Source organism: Macaca thibetana, chromosome 5 (assembly GCF_024542745.1).
Source record: "Macaca thibetana thibetana isolate TM-01 chromosome 5, ASM2454274v1, whole genome shotgun sequence".
NCBI lineage: Eukaryota > Metazoa > Chordata > Mammalia > Primates > Cercopithecidae > Macaca > Macaca thibetana.
Window position 1 is genome coordinate 104,418,003 of NC_065582.1, and position 22,659 is coordinate 104,440,661.

General features: G+C 39.2%; 1 protein-coding gene across 2 annotated transcripts in view; it reads left to right on the forward strand.

The window, feature by feature from the left end:
• Positions 1-19,817, forward strand: part of SPATA18 (spermatogenesis associated 18) — a 46,119-nt gene extending 26,302 nt beyond the window's left edge. The window contains exons 7-13 of one of the 2 annotated variants that reach the window (XM_050790602.1): positions 1,099-1,360; positions 3,154-3,312; positions 4,157-4,332; positions 6,777-6,900; positions 9,332-9,415; positions 17,061-17,106; positions 17,414-19,817. In XM_050790602.1, coding sequence (XP_050646559.1) covers positions 1,099-1,360; positions 3,154-3,312; positions 4,157-4,332; positions 6,777-6,900; positions 9,332-9,415; positions 17,061-17,106; positions 17,414-17,421 — 859 coding nt within the window. In that variant the 3' untranslated portion in view covers positions 17,422-19,817. Of the gene's footprint in view, positions 1-1,098; positions 1,361-3,153; positions 3,313-4,156; positions 4,333-6,776; positions 6,951-9,331; positions 9,416-17,060; positions 17,107-17,413 lie in introns of those variants that run through there. The other variant, XR_007725711.1, reaches the window with a different exon arrangement.
• The last annotated feature ends 2,842 nt before the right edge of the window (positions 19,818-22,659 follow it).

Below are 22,659 nucleotides of genomic sequence, written 5' to 3' on the forward strand. Positions count from 1 at the left end.
CAGGTTTTACTACTGCCTTTTTCATTTCTTCCAACAAAAAACAGATGATATAATCTCATCTGCCCTTGCCTCTGTTTGGGCCGGCATCAGTGGCCTGGTATTGCCAATTGGGTTCTGTGTTGGGGACAGCTTCTGCCCCAGCTTTAGCATTGTTAGGATTATGAACATGAGCTTCATCTGCCCAAGCTTGACCATATGCGTGACCTTTCTTCATGGGAACAGCAAGTAGTTAATACCACAAATATGTCTTGCTAGGTTCAATCAAAGGCAATAGTCAAAACCCGAAATTCTTGAATGAACTTAGAGGGATCCTGGCTAAATGAACCCAAACTTGGATTAAATTTGTGAAAGATCAGACATTGGAAAAGGGACATGAACTTGGATTGCTCCTAAATCTCCATTAGCCACCTCACAGACAGGCAAAACATTTTGAGATTTTCCGAGGACTCTGTACCAGTGTTATATGTAACTCCTGTGTGAGTATCTGAGAGGGATAAAGTATCTGGACATGGGGGTGATTGATTAGGGGATGGAGCAGATGGGGAGAGTATAGGCGAAGCATGAGCAGGCTGAGGACAGCGTGATAGGCAAAAGGGTCAGACACCAGAATCAAGGAGGGAGGAAGTTCCTTGAAAGGATACATGAAAATTTTTATGTAATTTTGAGGTTTTGGATAAAGCCAGAAAGACCTGAACATATGGGACCTCTGAATCCCTTTTGAGGTTCTGGTAAAATGAGTCTAGATGTAAAATAATATTGTGATGCAAAGTTCCATTAATAGGTCAATTAGATTTATTAGGGACTACAAAAGAAAATTATATGCTTCTTTTTGAGAGTTTATAGGTCAAAATGGGACTGATTTTTAAGAATGCATGCATTCTGGAGATGTATAGAAATTCTAGTTACTTATAAATTTTTGGGAAAGAAGTCTGGTACCAGATGCTGGAGTCAGATGATAGGGAAGTCTAATCACTTCTGAATTACTCAGATAAGGAGTTTTGCCTTCCGATGGTCGGATTGATTGGCCACCAGGTGATCTTTGCTTTACTCAAGAAGTAAATCAAAGGGTTTCCCTGGCTGATTCTGGCTCACCAACAGGTCCTCCAGGAGCCGGTCTCCCAGCCCTGCCCCTCGCAGCCGTAGCTGCAGCCGCAGCCGATCTGCCAGCCCCTCCACGGCTGTCAAGGTCAGGAGCCCGTCCCCAAACCGCTCCAAGCTGTCCAATGTGGCGCGCAAGGCTGCCCTCTTGTCCCGCTTCAGCGATTCTTATTCCCAGGCCCGCCTGGACGCGCAGTGCCTGCTGCGGCGCTGCATCGACAAGGCTGAGACCGTTCAGCGGATCATCTACATCGCCACAGTGGTATGTGACGCCTGCGGGACCCCCGGCTCCTTGGGGCAGCGCGGAGACAAGTTTGGTAACGTGAATGGAACAACATACAAAGACTAGTGGATCCTGAGGTCACAGAAGCGGGGGAGATTCCAGTCCCCCTATCTGTCTCCTTCCTTCTTTTTCATCCTCCTTCCCTTTCTTCCTCCTTTCCTCTTTCTTTCTTTCTTTCTTTCTTTCTTTCCTTCCTTCCTTCCTTCCTTCCTTCCTTCCTTCCTTCCTTCCCTCCCTCTTTCCTTCCTTCCTCCCTCCCTCTTTCCTTCCTCCCTCCCTCTTTCCTTCCTTCCTCCCTCCCTCCTTTCTTTCCTTCCTCTTTCTCTCTTCCCATCTCTCTCCCTCTCTCCTTCCTTCCCTCCCTTCTCTCCATCTCTTCCTCCTTCTTTCCTTCCTTTCTCCCTTCTTCCTCCATTGTTTCCTTCCTCTCCTTCCTTCCTTCCTTCCTTCCTTCCTTCCTTCCTTCCTTCCTTCCTTCCTTCCTTCTTCCTTCCTTCCTTCCCTTTCATTACAAATAGTTGGGGGGTGAATCATTTTCACAATCGATAACTATACATATATATATGAATAGTTATATAATATTTATTTAGTTAGTTATATTGACCGGGCATTTGTTTAAGAAGTATCCATAAATGCCAGACTATCTCAAATGGGTTTATAAAAAGTTGATTTGCACTGTACCTTTTGTCTAGTATGGGCATATTAGACACAGTGGATATATTATTGCTAATGGCTGTCATTTGGTTTCCTTTAGTTCTTAAAAAAAATTAGAAGGTTGTGATTGCGTTAACACTTCTGTTTATTTAATTAAGAGTAGTTATTAAAACTGCTAACATATCAGCTATTTGAGTATGGCAAATTTTAAAAGTGCATACATGTATTCTTCCAAAACAAATATTTGTTTTATGGGTTAATGCCATACAAAGATACTGAGAGTTCATGAGGAGAATTGTTAAATATTAAGAAACAAAACAAAACATTAGTATGAGAACAGAATTATCAGAAATACTGAATTTTATCCTGTGTTTATTCATTTAAATCAGGGGTTAGCAAACCATGATCTATGGACCATATCTGGACCTGGCTCATATTTCTAAGAGAAATGCTACTGTAAGAATGTAAGAATGTTTTTAGATTTTTAAATGGTTGTAAAAAAAAAAGACAGAAACTGTATGTAGTTCAACATGCATACAATATTTGCTATCTGGCTCCTTATAGAAAAATGTTTGCCATCCCCTGGTTTATATAATTAAGAACCACTTACTAAGTTAGTTAAAGCTCTATCAATGTACAGGCCACGTCTTCTGTGCATAACTGAGTTTTCCCAATGCTTACCACACCATAGGCATTTAATAAATATTTGTTGAATTAAAATATGCCAGGAAACATGTCTGAGTCTGGGTATGTGTTTATAACATGAACACTAGACTGGTAATTTTCTCTTATTTCTTGACCAGTAATGTGATATTGGCATGGGCTCATAGCAGGGGATTTATTTCCTTCAATTTCCACACTGTCCTGTTTCCTGTACTCAGAATTTCTAGAACAATGGTCAACTGTCTTGATGTTAGTGAGCATGGATTATTATATGTTTATGTACTTTTCAAAATTAGAGATGTATTTTCTTCCAGATTAAAAATGTTTTTGATCAACTGTGTTTAGTTATCAGAAGATCAATATGATGTTGAAGCTTGGATTCTTTCTAATTCCTTGCTTTGGATCTCTTCATTTACCTCTTTTCACCAAAAAATTTGCTGCATTTTTATGTGCAGGAGGCATTCCATGTAGCAAAAATGGCATTCAGACATTTCAAGATCCGTGTGAGAAAATCATTGACACCATCTTACGTGGGGTCGAATGACTTTGAGAATGCTGTCTCGGATTATGTCATTTGTCATCTTGATCTGTATGATTCTCAAAGCAGTGTCAATGTAAGTGTTGGGTCTCTTATTAGGACTGGGTTACTTCTGCTGCTGCTATTTATATTGAGTACTAATAACTCAGAAATCCATCCAATATTACATATTCTATGTAATGACAAAGAAGAAAGGAACAACATTCAATTTACTTGGTAGCACCTGCCATTATTGACTGTTTCTTCCTTAAAAATATTATGGGGAAAAATTGTCTGAGTTTCTTTAGATAGGCTGTTATGGTCAGGAGATGGAATATCATAATACTTAAGAGCAAGGATTTTGGGAAAAGTAAGTATGGATTTGCTTCCTGACTGTGACACTTACTAGCTGTGTGATCTTACACATTTACTTAATCTCTGTGTGCTTTAGTTTTCTAATCTTTCAGTGGGAGTAAAAATGTTCATTACCCCTAGAGTCACTGAGAACATTAAATGAAAGAAAGTAGGCAATTTGCTTAGCACAAGCCTTGGCACATAGTTAACACTCAGTAAAAGCAAACTATTATAATGATTGTTACGGATTATGAACAATTCAGAGTTCTGTGTTGGCACATCATACCCTTGCCCAGAATAGAAAAATAAGGCAATGATAAATAAAAGCCACAGAAGGTTTTCTTCCTTGCTTTTTTAGGACTCTCTTGGCTTTTACTGTGTCATTTCTACTCTGTGTCCTCTTTCCTCCTTCCCTGTGAATGGGTGGCAACATCTTTCTCCTTTTAGCACATGCACTGTTTCTCTGCTTTAACTTGTTTTGGCTCACATTCTCTTTTCCCACCTCCCATCAGTCCTAATATTCTTAGGATGTTAGAGTGTTTTTGTCACGAGCTGATAACAAAGTGATGCCATATTTTGTTTTTCAGGATGTGATCCGAGCCATGAATGTCAATCCCAAGATTTCATTCCCTCCTGTCGTCGACTTTTGCCTTCTCAGTGACTTCATCCAGGAGATATGTTGCATTGCCTTTGCAATGCAGGCCTTAGAACCACCCCTAGATATTGCATATGGGGCAGATGGAGAAGTTTTTAATGATTGCAAGTAAGAGACAGAGGAGCAGAAGCTAAGGGATTCATCATGAGTACACTGTCTTGTCTGTTTCCTGAGAACAATTTAGGGAAAAGAACTCTGGGTGGAGAAATTAACAGACACTACCTGATTTCCAGGCCCTACCATATACTTCTCTGTATTCCAGGGGGACCCACTCCTGGGGTTATTTTCCATTGAACATAACGTATTGGTCTTTGGGGGAGAACTAGTGAGGACTTGGAGCCTATCTAGAACATTTTTTAAAAGATGCTCTATAAATACAAATATGCATTACTTTCTATTGGTTTTTATTGCATTACTCAGCCCAGGATTCTCAAAGTATGATGTGTGGATCACCTGCATCAGAATTACTCAAGGTACTTGTTAAAAATACACATTCCTGGATTACATATCCTGATGTTTTATGCAGTAGGTCTAAGATGGGGCTCAGGAATCTGCAATTTAACAACCACCCAGGTGTTCCGTATGCACACTAATGTTTGAAAATTAATGCTCTTGACTCCATTGTCTAGGACCAATAGATTGCTACCAGCTTTTACAAGAGAAATATTCCCTTATAAATTAAAAGACATTAAACTAATTTAAAACATTGTATTGTGATTTCTTGAGATCACAGGATATAGCTGGAGATTATCTGGGAAGAAATCAAGCTAGTGGTTAAGAACACAGGCTCTGGCCTCAAGCTGCTTAGGTTCAAATTTCAGCTCCACCACCTATTAGCTGTATAATGTTAGGCATGCCACCTAATTTTTCTATTTCTTACTTTCTTCTCTATCCAATGGGGGAAATAATGATGCCTACTTCCTAGGGTCGTAGAAGGTTAGTTGAGATAATTCAGACAAAGCACTTAGGATGCTGTGCATGAAGCATGAAGTGAGTGCCCAGGAAATATTCACTCTGGGTTTTTGTTCAGGTTGTAAAGTTATGCCCAGCATTCCTGCAAGTTTGCTGATGAGGGAGGATGGATAGTACCACTCAGAATCATTCACTTTCTTTCACTTATGCAAATCACAACAATAATGAACTTTCCAATTGCCTTATAGCATGTCATATTTTCTTGCCATTGCCCTGCTTCTAGTTTCTCCAACATGGATCAACTCATGGAAGAGTTGATATTAGGACATTACACTGCAGTTGGGTCTTTTTGGTTCCCTTACAGGGCACATTATCTTCATTTGTCTCCTTTATTCCTTTCTCCTTTAGAGGATTGATAGTTCCACTCAGAACCATTCAACTTTTTAGTTTAAGGATTCTGCACATGTCAAAGACTTCTGTAGGGTCTCTTGCTGACATGCCTTTAACCAGAGGGAATGTGCAGCTTCTAGGGCATTCTCTGGCCTGTGTGCCTGGACATCTGTGCAGCTGGAATTGGATTTTCTAACAATGATTGGATTTGGTTCTACTTCTAGAACTTCACAGAACAAGGCTAACCCTTTTTCACCCTGGCAGCCTTTTGTGCATTTGAAAGCAATTACTCAAATCCTCCTCCTTCTGGCCTCAGGACTTCAGGTTTTCTTCATATGAAGTAGGTTTAGGACTTCTTGACAAATAGATTCATTGTCTTGGTCTGTGCACCTTTTAAAGAAAGTGAACTGACCAGCCTAGAGGGACTAACACCCTTTTTATTCTTATTCTCCATTAATTCAGCTAACTTGCAGTAGTTTTCTCTTTCTTTCTTTTTTTAGCTTTCTGACAGTGTTTATTCATTTTGAGTACTACTGAAATCTGCTGTATTTTTACTTGTACTGTGACTAAACCATATGTCTCCTCTATTTGTGCAAATACTTTTTAGACTCAATTATAGGACCTCATATGTATTTACATTTTATTTTATCTTATTAAATTCAGCTTATTGTTCCAGCTTGCTGAGCTGTTTTTAATGTCATCTTTTTTTTTTTTTTTTTAGCTAACCACCTGCATCTTTGAGCATGTTTTCTATATTTCATACAACTTATTCATAAACATGATAACTTATCACAATATTGAGAGAGAGCCCTCAGCATCTTCCTTCGGGTTTCTGTTAATCCATTAGTTACCCCTCTTTGGATATGATCATTTAATTAGTTTCCAATCCACCTACTTAAGTTAATCATCCTCCTATATTTCTTTTATTTTGTCCAGAAAGACAACATGAAAAATTCTATGGGAAGCCTGATGGGACTTCAGTAAGTCCCCTGAATTGCAACTCTTGTAATCCTGAGAAGAGAAGGAAAACAATTAGTTTGACATGATTTGGTCTTAGTGCATCCATGCTGGGTCCCAGTTATCATTACTTCCTGTTCTAAGAGGCCACAAACATTCTTTAATAACAGAATTTGTTCTATATTTACTCGGATCTGAGCATAATACAAAATGAAAATTCACACTGATGTTTTCCCCTAGATATGCTCCATAATTGCTTAACTTCTCTTTCTTGTTTTGTGTATTGAAAACAGATACCGCCGCAGCTACGACTCGGATTTCACGGCTCCCTTAGTCCTCTATCACGTGTGGCCTGCTCTCATGGAGAATGACTGTGTCATCATGAAGGGAGAAGCTGTCACCAGGAGAGGGGCTTTTGTACGGTGGCCTTGCATAGTGACAGTTCATCCCAAGTGTTTGATTCACAAGTTCGAGAACATTTATAAACCCAGAGATTCTATAAAAGAAGTTTATAAAAAGTTGATAAGATTTCATACAAAGGAGAGGATGGAGATGATCTCGAAAAGAACTGATTCTTTTCTTTGATTTTTCCATAATTCTGCATAATTTCCTAGAAGTAATTTCTTTACTTCTTGTTTTATTTAGAAGATGGAATCAGTCATGTTTACCTCCTCCATCTTAGAATTACTATGATATTTTAAAAACAAAGCCCTTTGAAGTTATCTCGTAGGAGGATTTCCATAATCCTAAGCATTTAAAATCAATTAACTTTCAGGAAGTGATTTGCCAAATTTTTAGTGACAATTCTCTATTTTGAGAAACTGTTAATGTGCCCTGTTTTTCTCTCCTTGGTATGATGTGTATGGAGCGGGGGGATGGAGACAAAGAGAGCAGAGGAGGTGGGAGAGAGGAATGAATCAGTTTGAGAAGGTTGCTTCCTATATCCACTGGCTATAGAACGTTTTGAACCTACAGAATATTAAATACTTGAAGAGCCTTTAAAATGGAGTCTTAGGTTCCATATGTGAGCCTGTGGGTGTGTACGTGTTGTAGTGGGGATTGGGTGATGGAACTGGTGGTGCTTGGATATTCTGCATAGTTTATGTTATGTAGTTTTACTCCTGCCTTTCCTAGAAAGAGTTAAGTGAAGCCCCTTAGTCCAGAATGATGTACCATCGCACAGCTGGCTGATCTCTGTTCCTGTTCTCCTTGAACTGAAAAATAGGGGAAGTGCTTTACAGCAGCTTTCATACATACAGTGGAGAAGGGGAATATTTTATTTTAAAAGAACTTAAGAAAAGAGTTTTTGTAGCTTAAAAATCCCATTACAGTGAATACTATCTTAAAATGTTTTGTTCCATAAATGTTGAGCCCTTAGCTGGGCGCAGTGGCCCACACCTGTAATCCTAGCACTTTGGGAAGCCAAGGCAGGAGGATTGTTTGAGGAGTTTGAGACAAGCCTGGGCAACATAGCAAGACCTCATCTCTACAAAAAATAAACAAATTAGCTGGGCATGGTGGTGCATACCTGTAGTACCAGCTACTTGGGAGGCCGAGGAGGGAGGATTTTTTGAGCTGGAGAGGTTGAGGCTGTGTGAGCCATGATTGTGCCACTGCACTCCAGCTTAGGTGACAGAGTAAGATCCTGTCTTTTTTTTTTTTTTTTTTTTTTTTTGAGATGGAATCTCGTTCTGTTGCCCAGGCTGGAGTGCAGTGACATGATCTCAGCTCACTGCAACCTCCGCCTCCTGGGTTCAAGCGATTCTCCTGCCTCAGCCTCCTAAGTAGCTGGGATTACAGGCGCATACCACCACACCCAGCTAATTTTCATATTTTTAGTAAAGACGAGGTTTCACCATGTTGGTCAGGCTGGTCTCATACTCCTGACCTCATGATCCACCCACCTCAGCCTCGTGAAATGCTGGGATCAAAGGCATGAGCCACAACACCTGGCCTGAGATCCCGTCAAAAAAAAAAAAAAAAAAAAAAAAAAAAAAAAGGTCGAGCCCATAGAAATATATATTGGGTTTTATTGACCTGACAGCTACACATGTTCTACAATAAAACATACTTCTTGCTCCTACAGCAGTCACTCTCTGTTAAGAAGATCTTGTCTGCAGTGCAGTTTGGAAAGGAGGGAAAAGAAATACCCGCTATTCTTATGTTTTACATCAAATAGCAATTGCCTTTTAACTTCCTTCTTCTCTCCCATCAAGCTTATCATGAACATTTGTCCAAGCTTAAACCCTAAAACAAAATAATAGGAAGTTCTTCCTAAAACAAAGAATTTGGAAAAGAAAGGGGTTGAACTAAGGGAAATTTTAAGGATTTTACCAGTAAAATCTCATTTTAGTGAATATAGCTTTCTCCTTATTCATTTACTTAGAAAGCAGATAGGCAGTAGTGGTGTTTCATTCATTCATCCAATGATATTTATTTATTCAATAGTTATTTATGACCCAAACACTGTATTTATATGCTAGAGATTTAGCAATAAATAAAACATATACAAATCTCTACCCACATGGAGCTTACATTCTCCAGCACTAACAAACTCCTATGTAATTTCCAATAGCTTACTCACAAAAACATTCTACTGGAATCAAATACCAGAGTATCCCAAGGTTCATTGTAATGGGATTCTATTTAAAAAGTACCCTGAAGTTACTGCCACATATTGGGCAGCAATAAGAAGTGAAAGGAGTGTAGCTTGTGCAGATGATCAGTAATGGGCAAGTGTAATCATATCAGTAAGATTCTTACTCTGTGGGATATGCATGTTGTTTTAAGCCATGACAGTTTTCACAAACTCCTGACTATGTCTCTCTCTTTCTGTCTCTTTTTTAAGTGGAATTCGGTGCGATCTCTAAGTCGATGTCGAAGCAGGAGTTTAAGTCCCATTTGCCCCCGTAGCCAAATTGGTTTAAGCACGGTACATATCTATCTAATCATTTTTACACAAAATTCGTCTATGGTTGGCATTTTTTTTTTTGTTTTTGCTTCAGCAGTACAAAAGAGATGATTATAAGTCTACAGGTGGAAAGAGAACCTGTTGCAATAATGCTAGCTCCAAACTGATTTTTATATTACTGTAGGCTAAAGAATTTATTATTCTAGAAAGAAGTAGAGGTAGTTTTATCTTTCTTTCTTAGTTCAAGGAATAGTAGATTTTATGTATTTCATAGTTTTATTTTTATCTTTGGATGAAATGGGCTATTAGATATCAGATAGTGGACTAAAGAGTGAATGGGATACCTTGATCAACTGATCTTGGAACAAGTCCCTGGTTCCTCTAGAAATTTGTGTATGAGTTTGGAGAAATTGCTCAGATGGTCTGGATTTCAATACCTTATAAATGGCATTGCAGGTATTAATATATCTTCAACTTCAAATTAGAAAAAATAAGGTTTTTTGTGTGTATTAGTTTTTGGAAAGATTGCTAATACTTCTGTTAAAGAACAAAAGAACAGCAAAAACATCATGAAAACTATGAAGATAACATCCCTAAAAACATGATTATGGGCTGAGTAGGGTCGCCCACACCTGTAACTCTAGCACTTTCACAGGCTGAGGTGGGAGGATTGTTTGAGCCCAGGAGTTTGAGACCAGCTATGGCAACATGGGGAAACATCGTCCCTACAAAACAAAACAAAAATCCTCCCCAAAATTAGCTGGGCACAACAAAAAACTCCCCCGCAAATTAGCCAGGTATGGTGGCATGTACCTGTAGTCCCAGCTACTTCGGAGGCTGAGCTGGGAGGATCACCTGATCCCAGGGAGGTCGAGGCTGCAGTGAGCTGTGATTGTACCACATTGCACTCTAGCCTGGGTGAGAGAGTGAGACCCTGTCTTAAACAAAACAAAACAACCCCCCCAAAACAATTTAAAAAATTATGATGCACCACTATTAATTTATTCAACACATATTTAGTCAGTGCCTTTTGAATACAGGGTTAGAACAAGACATGTGGGCAACAGGAAGGCTAACAATGTGCTGTTCCCAAAATAATAATTATTAAAATATTTGTTCAACCTTGTTTTAGAGAGAGTAGTAGAGAAGGAGAATCACATTCGGCAACCCTACATGCTTTTCTGAAACTGCTTCTAGCATGCAGCTGTAGCCCCAACGTTGCAAAACTTCCTCAGCAAAAAAAAAACAAAACCAAAAACTCCACAGTTGATGAGACTCAGCTTCCTTACTGACTTTTTTCTTTTTTTTATACTTTTAAGTTCTGGGTTATATGTGAAGAACATGCAGTTTTGTTACATAGGTATACACGTGCCCTGGTGGCTTGCTGTACCCATCAACCCGTCGCCTACATTAGGTATTTCTCCTAATGTTATCCCTCCCCTAGACCCCTACTCCCCGACAGGCCCCAGTGTGTGATGTTCCCCTCCCTGTGTCCATGTGTTCTCATTGTTCAACTCCCACTTATGAGTGAGAACATGCAGTGTTTGGTTTTCTGATCTTGTGATAGTTTGCTGAGAATGATGGTTTCCAGCTTCATCCATGTCCCTGCAAAGGACATAAACTCATACTTTTTATGGCTGCATAGTATTCTGTGGTGTATATGTCCCACATTTTCTTAATCCATTCTATCATTGATGGATATTTTGGGTTGGTTTCAAGTCTTTGTTTTTGTGAGTAGTGCCGCAATAAATGTATGGGTTCATGTGTCTTTACAGTAGAATGATTTATGATCATTTAGGTGTATGCCCAGTAATGGGATTGCTGGGTCAAATGGTATTTCTAGTTCCAGATCCTTGAGGAATTGCCACAATCTCTTCCACAATGGTTGAACTAATTTATACTCCCACCAACAGTGTAAAAGCGTTCCTATTTTCCCACAACCTCTCCAGGATGTGTTGTTTCCTGACTTTTTAATGATTGCCATTCTAACTGGCGTGAGATGGTATCTCATTGTGGTTTTGATGTGCATTTCTCTAATGATCAGTGATGATGAGCTTGTTTTTCATATGTCTGTTGGCTGCATAAATGTCTTCTTTGGAGAAGTGTCTGTTCATATCCTTCACCCACTTTTTGATGGGGTTGTTTTTTTTCTTGTAAATTTGTTTAAGTTCTTTGTAGATCCTGGATATTAGCTCTTTGTCAGATGGAGAGACTGCAAACATTTCCTCCCATTCTGTAGGTTGCCTGTTCACTCTAATGATAGTTTCTTTTGCTGTGCAAAGGCTCTTTAGTTTATTAGATCCCATTTGTTAATTTTGGCTTTGCCCATGCCTATGTCCTGAAGGGTATTGTCCAGGTTTTCTTCTAGGATTTTTGTGGTCCTAGGTCTTACATTTAAGTGTTTGGTCCATCTTTAGTTGATTTTGGTAAAAGGTATAAGGAAGGGGTCCAGTTTCGGTTTTCTGCATATGGCTAACCAGTTTTCACGACACCATTTATTAAATAGGGAATCTTTTCCCCATTGCTTTTTTTTTGTCAGGTTTGTCAAAGATCAGATGGTTGTAGCTGTGAGGTTTTATTTCTGAGGCCTTTGTTCTGTTCCATTGGTCTCTATATCTGTTTTGGTACAAGTACCATGCTTGGTTACTATAGCCTTGTAGTACAGTTTGAAGTTGAGTAGCATGATGCCTCCAGCTTTGTTCTTCTTGCCCAGGATTTTCTTGGCTAGGAGGGCTCTTTTTTGGTTCCATATGAAATTTAAAGTAGTTTTTTCCAATTATGTGAAGAAAGTCAGTGGTAGCTTGATGGGGATAGCATTGAATCTATAAATTACTTTGGACAGTATGGCCATTTTCACGATATTGACTCTTCCTATCCATCAGCATGGAATGTTTTTCCATTTGTTTGTGTCCTCTCTGATTTCCTTAAGCAGTGGTTGGTAGTTCTTCTTGAAGAGGTCTTTCACATCCCTTGTAAGTTGTATTTCTAGGTATTTTATTCTCTTAGTAGCAATTGTGAAAGTGAGTTCACTCATGATTTGGCTCTCTGTTTGTCTGTTATTGGTGTATAGGAATGCTTGTGATTTTTACTCATTGATTTTGTATCCTGAGACTTTGCTGAAGTTGCTTATCAGGTTAAGGAGGTTTTGGGCTGAGATGATGGGGTTTTCTAAATATACAATCATGTCATCTGCAAACAGAGACAATTTGACTTCCTCTTTTCCTAATTGAATACCCTTTATTTCTTTCTCTTGCCTGATTGCCCTGGCCAGAACTTCCAACACTATGTTGAATAGTAGTGGTGAGAGAAGGCATCCTTGTCTTGTGCCGGTTTTCAAAGGGAGTGCTTCCAGTTTTTACCATTCAGCATGATATTGACTGTGGGTTTGTCATAAATAGCTCTTATTATTTTGAGATATGTTCCATAGATACCTAGTTTATTGAGAGTTTTTAGCATGAAGGGGTGTTGAATTTTATCGAAGGTCTTTTCTGCATCTATTGAGATAATCATGTGGGTTTTGTCATTGGTTCTGTTTATGTGATGGATTATGTTTATTGATTTGCATATGTTGAACCAGCCTTGCATCCCAGGAATGAGGCCAGCTTGATCATGGTGGATAAGGTTTTGATGTGCTGCTGGATTCGGTTTGCCAGTATTTTATTGTGGATTTTCGCATCGACGTTCATCATATTGGCCTGAAATTTTCTTTTTTTGTTGTGTCTCTTTCAGGTTTTGGTATCAGGATGATGCTGGCCTCATAAAACGAGTTAGGGAGGATTCCCTCTTTTTCTATTGTTTGGAATAGTTTCAGAAGGAGTGCTACCAGCTCCTCTTTGTACCTCTGCTGTGAATCCATCTGGTCCTGGACTTTTTTTGGTTGGTAGGCTATTAATTAGTGCCTCACTTTCAGAACTTGTTATTGGTCTATTTAGGGATTCAACTTCTTTCTGGCTTAGACTTGGGAGGGTGTATGTGTCCAAGAATTTATCCATTTCTTCTAGAATTTCTAGTTTATTTGTGAAGAGGAGTTTATAGTATTCTCTAATGGTAGTTTGTATTTCTGTGGGATCAGTGATGATATCCCCTTTATCATTTTTTATTGCATCTATTTGATTCTTCTCTCTTTTCTTCTTTATTAGTCTGGCTAGCAGTATATCTATTTTGTTGATTAAAAAAAAACAGCTCCTGGATTCATTGATTTTTTGAAGAGTTTTTCATGTCTCTGTGTCCTTCAGTTCTACTCTGATCTTACTTGTTTCATGTCTTCACGAAGTTCTTGTGCTGTGTTCAGCTCCATCAAGTCATTTATGTTCTTTTCTACATTGATTATTCTAGTTAGCAATTCGTCTAACCTTTTATCAAGATTCTTAGCTTCCTTGCATTGGGTTAGAACGTGCTCCTTTAGCTTGGAGTTGTTTGTTATTACCCACATTCTGAAGCCTGCTTCTGTCAGTTCATCAAATTCATTCTCCATCCAGTTTTATTCCCTTGCTGGCGAGGAGTTGTGATCCTTTGGAGGAAGAAAGGCATTCTGGTTTTTGGAATTTTCAGCCTTTTGCACTGGTTTTTCTCCATCTTTGTGGATTTATCTACCTTTGGTCTTTGATATTGGTGACCTTTGGATGGAGCCTTTGAGTGGACGTACTAATCCTTTCTGTTTGTTTCTTTGCCTTTTAACACTCAGGTCCCTCTGCTGTCAGCCTGCTGGAGTTTGCTGGAGGTCCACTTCTGACCCTCTTTGCCTGGGTATCACCAGCAGAGGTTGCAGAGCAGCAAAGATTGCTGCCTGTTCTTTCCTCTAGAAGCTTCGATCTAGAGTGGCATCTGCCAGATGCCAGCCATAGCTCTCCTGTATGAGGTGTCTGTTGGCCCCAGTTGGGAGGTGTCTCCCAGTCAGTATACACAGGAGTCAGGGCTCCACTTGAGAAGGCAGACTGACCCTTAGCAGAGCTCAAATGCTGTGCTGGGAGGTTCCTTGCTCTCTTCAGAGTCATCAGGCAGGGATGCTTAAGTCTGCTATAAGCCCCTGACTAGGGCTGCTGCCTTTTTTACAGAGATGTCCTGTCCAAAGAGGAGCAATCTGCCAGTCTGACCACAGCAGCCTTGCTGAACTGCAGTGTGCTCCACCCAGTTTGAACGTCCCAGCAGCTTTGTTTACACTGTGTCCATTAAACCGTCTACTCTAGTCTCAGCAATGGCGGACACCCCTCCCCCCACCAAGCTTGACTGTCCCAGGTGGATCTCAGATTGCTGCTGTGCTGGCAGCCAGAATTTCAAGCCAGTGGATCTTAGTTTCCTGGGCTCGGTGGGGGTGGGACCCGCTGAGCCAGACCCCTTGGCTCCCTCGCTTCATCGCCCCCTTTCCAGGGGAGTAAATGGTTCTGTCCCCCTGGTGTGCCAGACGCCACTGGAGTATGAAAAACAAACAAACAAACAAAAGCCCCTGCAGCTAGTTTGGTGTCTGCCCAATTGGCTGCCCGGTTTTGTGCTTGAAACCCAGGGCCCTGGTGAGGTAGTCACTGGAGAAAATCGCCTGGTTTGCGGGTTGCGAAGACCGTGGGACAAGCGCAGTATCTGTGCCCGAGTTCCTCAGGCTCAGACCCTGAGGCTTCCCTTGGGTAGGGGGAGTATTCCCTGGCCTTTTGCACTTCCCAGGTGAGGCGACGCCCCACCATGCTTCGGCTCGCCCTCCGCGGGCTACACCCTCGGTCCAACCAGTCCCAATGAAATGAACTGGGTACCTCAGTTGGAAATGCAGAAATCACTTGCCTTCTGTGTTGATCTCACTGGGTGCTGCAGACCAGTGTTATTCCTATTTGGCCATCTTGAATCTCCTCCCCCTTACTGACTTTAATGAGCATCTGTAGTGACTCCCCCATGCTCCTTATCATACATCCTTTCTGGATCTGATGGATGCTAGATTTGGGAGGGACACAAAAATGGCAAAAACATGTTATCTTCTCTGAATAGACCTTAATATAGGAAGATCACGAGATTGTGTCTTTTGCAGGAACATGGATGGAGCTGGAGGTCATTATCTTTAGCAAACTAATACAGGAACAGAAAACAAAATACCTTTCTCACTTATAAGTTGGCACTAAATGATGAGAACACATGTACACAAAGAGGGAACAGCAGACACTGGGGCCCACCAGAGAGTGGATGGTGGGAGGAGGGAGAGGATTGGGAAAAATAACTAATCAGTACTAGGCTTAATGTTTGGGTGATGAAAATCTTTCCAAAAATCCCCCATGGCAAGGTTTTACCAATATAACAAACCTGCAGATGTACCCCTAAACTTAAAAAGAAAAATAAAGTATAGGAAAGAGAAAGATTATTATGATTTAAACAGATTAGCTGAATGTGATACAGTCAACAAATCAATACATCCATACTATGATACAATATGATAGTCAATAAAAGAAGCAGAAAGGGCTAGAGTCATTAGATGAGATAGAGATTCCTCCCAGATTTGATCATGAAGAAGGCATTCATGGGGGAGGTAGTATTTAATTTGGTGTTTTAGAATGGATGGCTTTCAATGGGCTAGGAAATTGGGAAGGAATATTCAGGTGAAGAAAATGACCTAAAAAATGATAGGCAAATGGAAAAGTCATGCATCTAACACAATCCTTTTGCTCTTGGAGATTTCATATAGCTTCATTATCCTTTTTCATGAGTAAGTATTTATGGTAAGTAAAAGCAAAACAATAGTGCAGTTAGTGGACTGTTAAATAAAAAGGAAACCTTGGGAGCGTGATACTGAGAGAACCACAATTCCCCATTCTAAGGGGAAATGGCATATCAGAAGAAAATACCATTAGATACTTATTGCAATAGCCATGGCAAATTCTAACTCCGAAATCCCATTGAAAGGCTTATTCATAGGCAATGTCCTCTGTGAGAATCCCTTATACCTTCTCTTTCTTATGTTGTGCTCAGAAAGAACACATTAATTTAAACTTTAGATGAGAATAAAATCTAATTTCAAAGGTGTGACTGCAGCCAACTTTCTATCTGTTTCCATCATCCCCTTGCCACAACAAAACTGGGTATACCTGAAAAATAAAATACAAATATTTTTGGTTAGTCAGGTTTATTTTTGCTTATGTGGGGTCTTGATTCATTCAGAATGGATTCCATCTTTATCAGCATCTATTTATCTAGAGTGTTTGAAAGCTCAGAGGAAGGATGATGCTTGTAGCCACTTACTCCTGATCGGCTATGTCAGAGACTTGTGGTTCCAGTGCAGTACCTTCTACTTAGTGAAAGTAAAGATGAGATTTGAAAGATGATGATTTTCTGGTTGCCTGGTGACCCTTCTTAATAGAGCAGAGTTTATGACTTATAATTTTTATAAAGGATCTTCCAGAGATTATATCATCATTTTAGCTTTAATTTGTGAGATTTGACTTCAGTATGGCTGCTCTTAGGCCAATGAACCCAGCTTTTAACTAATAATATAATTTAAACCAAATTGAGTGTTCACATACTTCAGAAGTCTAAAAAGAATTACAATAGTCAACCTTAGGGTGAAAAATCATAGTGCTAAAGTGCCTCAGAGCAAGCTATTTGGTTGGTTTTAGGGGAAAAAAATATGCCAAAAGAATTAATCTTTTGAGCTCTATCTACTGTGTAATTCACATTATTCTTTTACATTTTCCAGATGTCTCGAAGTCGGAGTCCTTCTCCAATAAGATGTGGATTGCCAAGTAAGTGGGATTAGTTCAGATGGATCAAATTTTCTGCTTTTTAATACTCCTTCTAGTACTTAGCACTGAGCAGCAAAATGAATGTTTTGCTTCCTAGGGAGCATCATTTTCTTGCTCCTCACACCTTTCATGTCTGGGCCTCTGGCTGATAGTACCTTGGCAGGACCCATGGGTCATGTAGAAGGAGCTTCCAACCAAGAGGCTTCATTGCCATAAACCTAGATTAACTGCCTCTTTCATTTAGGTGCTTCCAAAAGAAAATTGAAGAAAGTGACCATAATAATGAACTGTTTATTTTTCTCCCTAGGATTTTAAAACCACCAGACCTGCTCCTTTAACCCAGTGTGTGGAAACAGCTGCCTTCTCCGGTGCCTCCATCTGCCTTCTGTGTCTGCCTCAGACCTCACTTAAGATAATGTCAAAAGACAATTCTGTGTATCGCTCCACACAGAGAGTTAAATGTTTTGGCTTGACACATGTGTAACTTTAGATATATTGCATTCTATTTTATTTTATAGATACTAATTCCATTAATTTCATAAAAATGATTGTATAGGCATTTAGGATCATATTCATTCGAAGCAAAGTCCATTACAAAGGGTCAGGATTTCCATCCCCAAACACTAGGCTCTTTTATGGGAACTATGTGAACTGAAGTGGAAAGCGTTTACCATGCTGAGGCTAAAAGAAAAGATGAATCATTTTAGTTTGTAGATGGATCATTAAGTGTAATTGTTGGTATCAGCTTTAGCTCAAAACCAGTATTAAGTGTTTCAGTTTCCTTTTAAGGTTTGGAAGAGAGCCCTAATCTCAGGTTGGGGAGCTCATGTTAGTAGCAGTGACTTAAGGCTAAGTGTAGAAGATAATTTAAGATATATTTTCTTTATATATTAGCCCACTAATTATATTTATTAGTTGTCTTGTTTTTCTGTTCTGATTTTGAGAGTGCCCAATTTGGTTTAGTTGAGCAATGAATGTCAAAGCTACTTAGTTGAGAAAATTTCCTCGTTCCATAAATGTAGAACAGTGATTTGATTAGAAGCCAGCATTGAGATAAATGTTGATTACCTCATGCATATCTCCTGGGAATATTTCAAACTGTTTTAATGCGTGTGTTATATATAAAAGTTTCTTGGGACATGCTCTTCATCTGTTCTACCTAGTTATTTGCAAATTCAGACCTGTTGAACTCTATCTGATGAAAACTATTTAAACTCAAGGCCCAAACTAGGGGCAGCATTTACTGATATTAAATTGAGTATATATCCCTTGACTTCTTCACTGTCAAATACTTTTGAAACTTCACGTTCAAAATGAGAATAGAATGCTGCTTTCTTGCAATAAGTAATGTTCTTTCTGCCTTTTTTCACTTTTAAGCCAGCCTTAAACACAAGCCTCACAAACATCTACTTTCTCCATATACCTTTGAGAGAGACATTGAATTGGCCTCAGCTCAGTTTTGCATAAGCTCAGTGCCAGAACCAGTACCTGATGCTTTTCAGGTGAAAACAAAACAAACAGCTTATCTAAAGCACCTTACCCCAGTGCTGGAGGTTTGTGGGGCCTCTTCAGTGCCTGCCCCTTGAGTCTAATGGTCACCACCTCATTCTGAAGTATGAGTTGAATTTTTTGCCCTCTTTGCATATTTACATAGTCATCACTTTGAAGCAATGCAGTGTGCTGGAAGGAGCACTATCTGCCTAGGTAACTACTAGTCATGACTTGGTCATCAGCTTGCTTTGTGGCATTGAACAAGTTACTTCACTTCTCTGAGTCTTGTTTTTATCATAGGGTGAGGAGGTTGGATACTATTAGTGCCTCTCTTAACCCTACAGACTCAATGTTCCCTTTTATAACAAGTGTTTTATTCTGAATATGAAATGAAAATCAAAGTTAATATAATCATTTTTCTGCACATATAATTTTAAGCAATGAACATAGTACCCTAACTATAATATAAAGCAGAAAAAAGAAGGCAATTTTTAATAAAATAAAATTTATTTCAATAAAAAAGCTTGTGTATAACCACTCTGGAAGAAAAAATTAAGTCATTAGATGGCTGAACCTGAGTGTAGAGCCACCAGCTACAAATGAAGGAAAATGTGTGTATTGGCAACAGAAATCATGGTGTTGTCATTGGATGTGACTTTCTGAAGTGGTGGGAAACTCTTGCTGACGTTTTAAACAAGAAAAACTTATAGTCTTGCCCTGATTTACACAGTGGTCGCATTTCTGGAAATTTCAAGTATATATTAAAACCATGAAACAGTTACTGTGTGTTATATGTTAAAAGGTCCTCACTAATATCTCACTAAGTAATGAGAATGCCTACATACCAGATTTTTTTTTCAGGAGCCAAGCACATATTCCGACTTGGAAAAAGGCACAGGTAGCTCACTTTATTTGCTTTCTACCCTGCCTGGCCACTTGCTGTTTCTTAAGTTTCTAATTTGAGCTGTAACTACACAAGGAAAGCTAAATAGTCTGGAAAATTTTTGGAAAGAATCCACAGAGCCAAAGGAGACTGACTGACCTATACTCATTTTATCTGGGGATGTACCTTACCCTTAGAGACTTCAAAAAATGAAAAGCTCTTATTTTGTAACCTGGGTAAATGTTAGTTTCTATTTTCGGCTTAACATCTAATAATAACATTTAAAAAGTGCTTTTGTAACTATTAGTTATTTGCAATAAAATGCTTTCCTTCCACAGTCCCAAGTTCAATGATGTCCTTTACCCATCTATAATCTCTGCATTCATCCATTTTCACACTGCTATAAAGAGCTACTTAGACTGAGTAATTTATAAAGAAAGAGGTTTTTTAATTGACTCATAATGCCACACGGCTGGGAAGCCTCAGAAAACTTACAGTCATGGCATAAGGTAAAGGAGAAACAAGTGCCTTCTTCACAAGGTGGCAGGAGAGAGAGGCAAGGAGGGAACTGCCAAGCACTTTTAAACCATCATATCTTGTGAGAACTCACTATCACGAGAACAGCATGGGGGAAACTGCCCCCATAATCCAGTCACCTCCCACCAGGTCCCTCCCTCGACACATGGAGATTACAATTTGAGATGAGATTTGGATGGGGATACAGAACCAAACCATATCAATGTCTGTGGCCCAAACCAGGACCATAAATTCATTCAGAAATACTTACTGCACTCTGCTCTGAGGAAGACCATGGGATTGCTGCAATTCCATATTGTAGCCTTAATTGCTAGCTATATTTTATTCACAGCTCATTATCATGTTCAAGACACTTTCTCTGAGTAGTGTTTTACCATTTTTGTGGAGCTTTCACTTACATTATTTCACTTACCACAGCAATCTAAGTGTGTCAACTTTATATGTAAAGAACCTGTTCATCCAATACACTATTCAGTCTTGTTCCAAGACTGACTTTTATTTCAGAATGAGATTCTATCCTGTTCTTTTTGTTTCTTCATGACATACAGTATCAGTTTTTCTATTTATTGATTGTTCATTTATTCATTCATAATCTTATTTGAATACCTCCTCTGTGCTACCCATAATATACACTTCCAGGGATATAGTGGTGGACAAGGCTCTGGTTTTTATGGAGTTTTATGTCATGTCCAGTTGCATTCCTTGATGATTTTTGTGTCATAGAGAGCAGATATGATGGAAGAAATAAATAAAATAAAAGTATAGCAAAATTAAAAGAGAAAATGTTATACATCAGTTGAAGGATTTAAATACATGAATTTATGGAGCAAATACCTGTACATAAAAAACTTTGAAAGGTAATAGTAGAAAAATAGTACGATGAAGTACAAAATAGAGTGTAACTCAATTATGTCAGCCACAGGTGAATTACTCAGTCCTTTAACAAAGATTTATTAAGCCTATAATCCTAGGATCATTAATAATAAAATGAGTGTAGGGAGAAGGACAGGCTCATAAGATCAATTCTTGCACCTCCCATGACCAGAGCTGGGTGCTCCACCTGCTGTATTCCTAAGTAAATGCAATTTGCAGGTCATTCTAATTTCCTTTTAAGTACTCCACAAATCCTTCATGAGGTGAATTGCTGCCAATAGCATTCTATAACGTTTGGGTTGAGTGGAAGATTTCTTAGTAGTATTGCTTTGAATAATTTCATGCCTATAATTAAAGGCAAGGTGCTGTGGAGCTTTTTAAGCAACTAATGTTACACACCACATGAAGTCATTGAAACATGAGCCCAGGAGCCCCTATAGGTAAGTGACATTCAGTATATGCCACTTAAATACCAAAGCAGTGAAGTGCATTGGCCTTACTTAATACAGCATGGGCAGAGTCCTTAAAAATAAAGCAGGAGCTAATTTTCTTATTTCAAAATGAAATGCAATGGGACAATTTTACTCTTGAAAAACTGCCTACTGGGTGTCAGCATGAACATCGTACTTTCTATAGTATTATTGACAACTGCCTATCAACACCAAGCAGCTATCTCTATTCTTTGCTGGGTAAGCAATAAATGAATGTAATAAATGGTTATGTTACAGGTTTATTTCAATGTAGTTTAAGCCATAATTTTGGAGATACAGTGGAAATAAGTGTATTAAAATGTGGGATAAAATATGTCTTACAAAACTATTTAGTAATTGTCATTTGATGAATCAGACACTTCAACAATTGATTTCTGTGAATTGGACACTTCAACAATTGATTTCTGGGGTTGGGATGCTGAGGATTGAGTGGGACATTTTCCTCCTACTTATTTCTGTTTTCTTAGGCCAGGGAACAGGTTTCAGAACCATGTCTTTAGAATAATAGACTTAGGATTGGCCCAGCTCCGTGGGTCACACGTTTGAAGTTGGAATGGAAAAACGTTATTTGTTCATTCATCATTCATTCATTTAAGAAGCACTTGCTGGTGCTTTATTAAGTAGTGTTCCAAGTACTGCATTAGACTCTGAGGATAGGATGGTGAGAAAGACTTTCAGTTATGGAGAGAGTGCTCTCAGTACTCCTTGGCAGTGTGTACCTATGGGATAGATCTGTGATCTTTATGAAAGATGGGGCAGTGGTTGTTAATGACATCTTGTTTGGGAGATAATAGTAAGTCCATGATGTTGATAGAGGGTTGAATCAATCTTTCCTGGCACTGTCACCTGGAAGCCCAGACTTAGCAATGTGTAATAACTCATTCAGGCTTCAAACAGGAGGTTTCCCTGCCCAGTGTAACATACAGTGAGAATGGATCTGAGAAAATCCAGATGCTGCCTAAGTAAGGTGTTGAAAATGCCAAGCAGGGCCCAAAGGCTGCACGCACCCTTAGGAATAAGGCTTTAGAACCAGAGAAGACACTGAGGTTGGAGAATCTACTTTCCACAGAATTACTTTCAGGAGCCCTGCCTAGGAAGGCCTCCCCACTCCACACTTTATTAGCAAATTCCTGACATTTCACTTTTAGAATTTTACTCAGACTGAAGAAGTTGAAGGATGTTAGAATGCAAATCACATAATTCAGAGCAGTAACCCCATAGCATGAATGAGGTTTTAGATTCTTCCTGAAAGTCATATGGGTAGAGGGAGCAATGCAG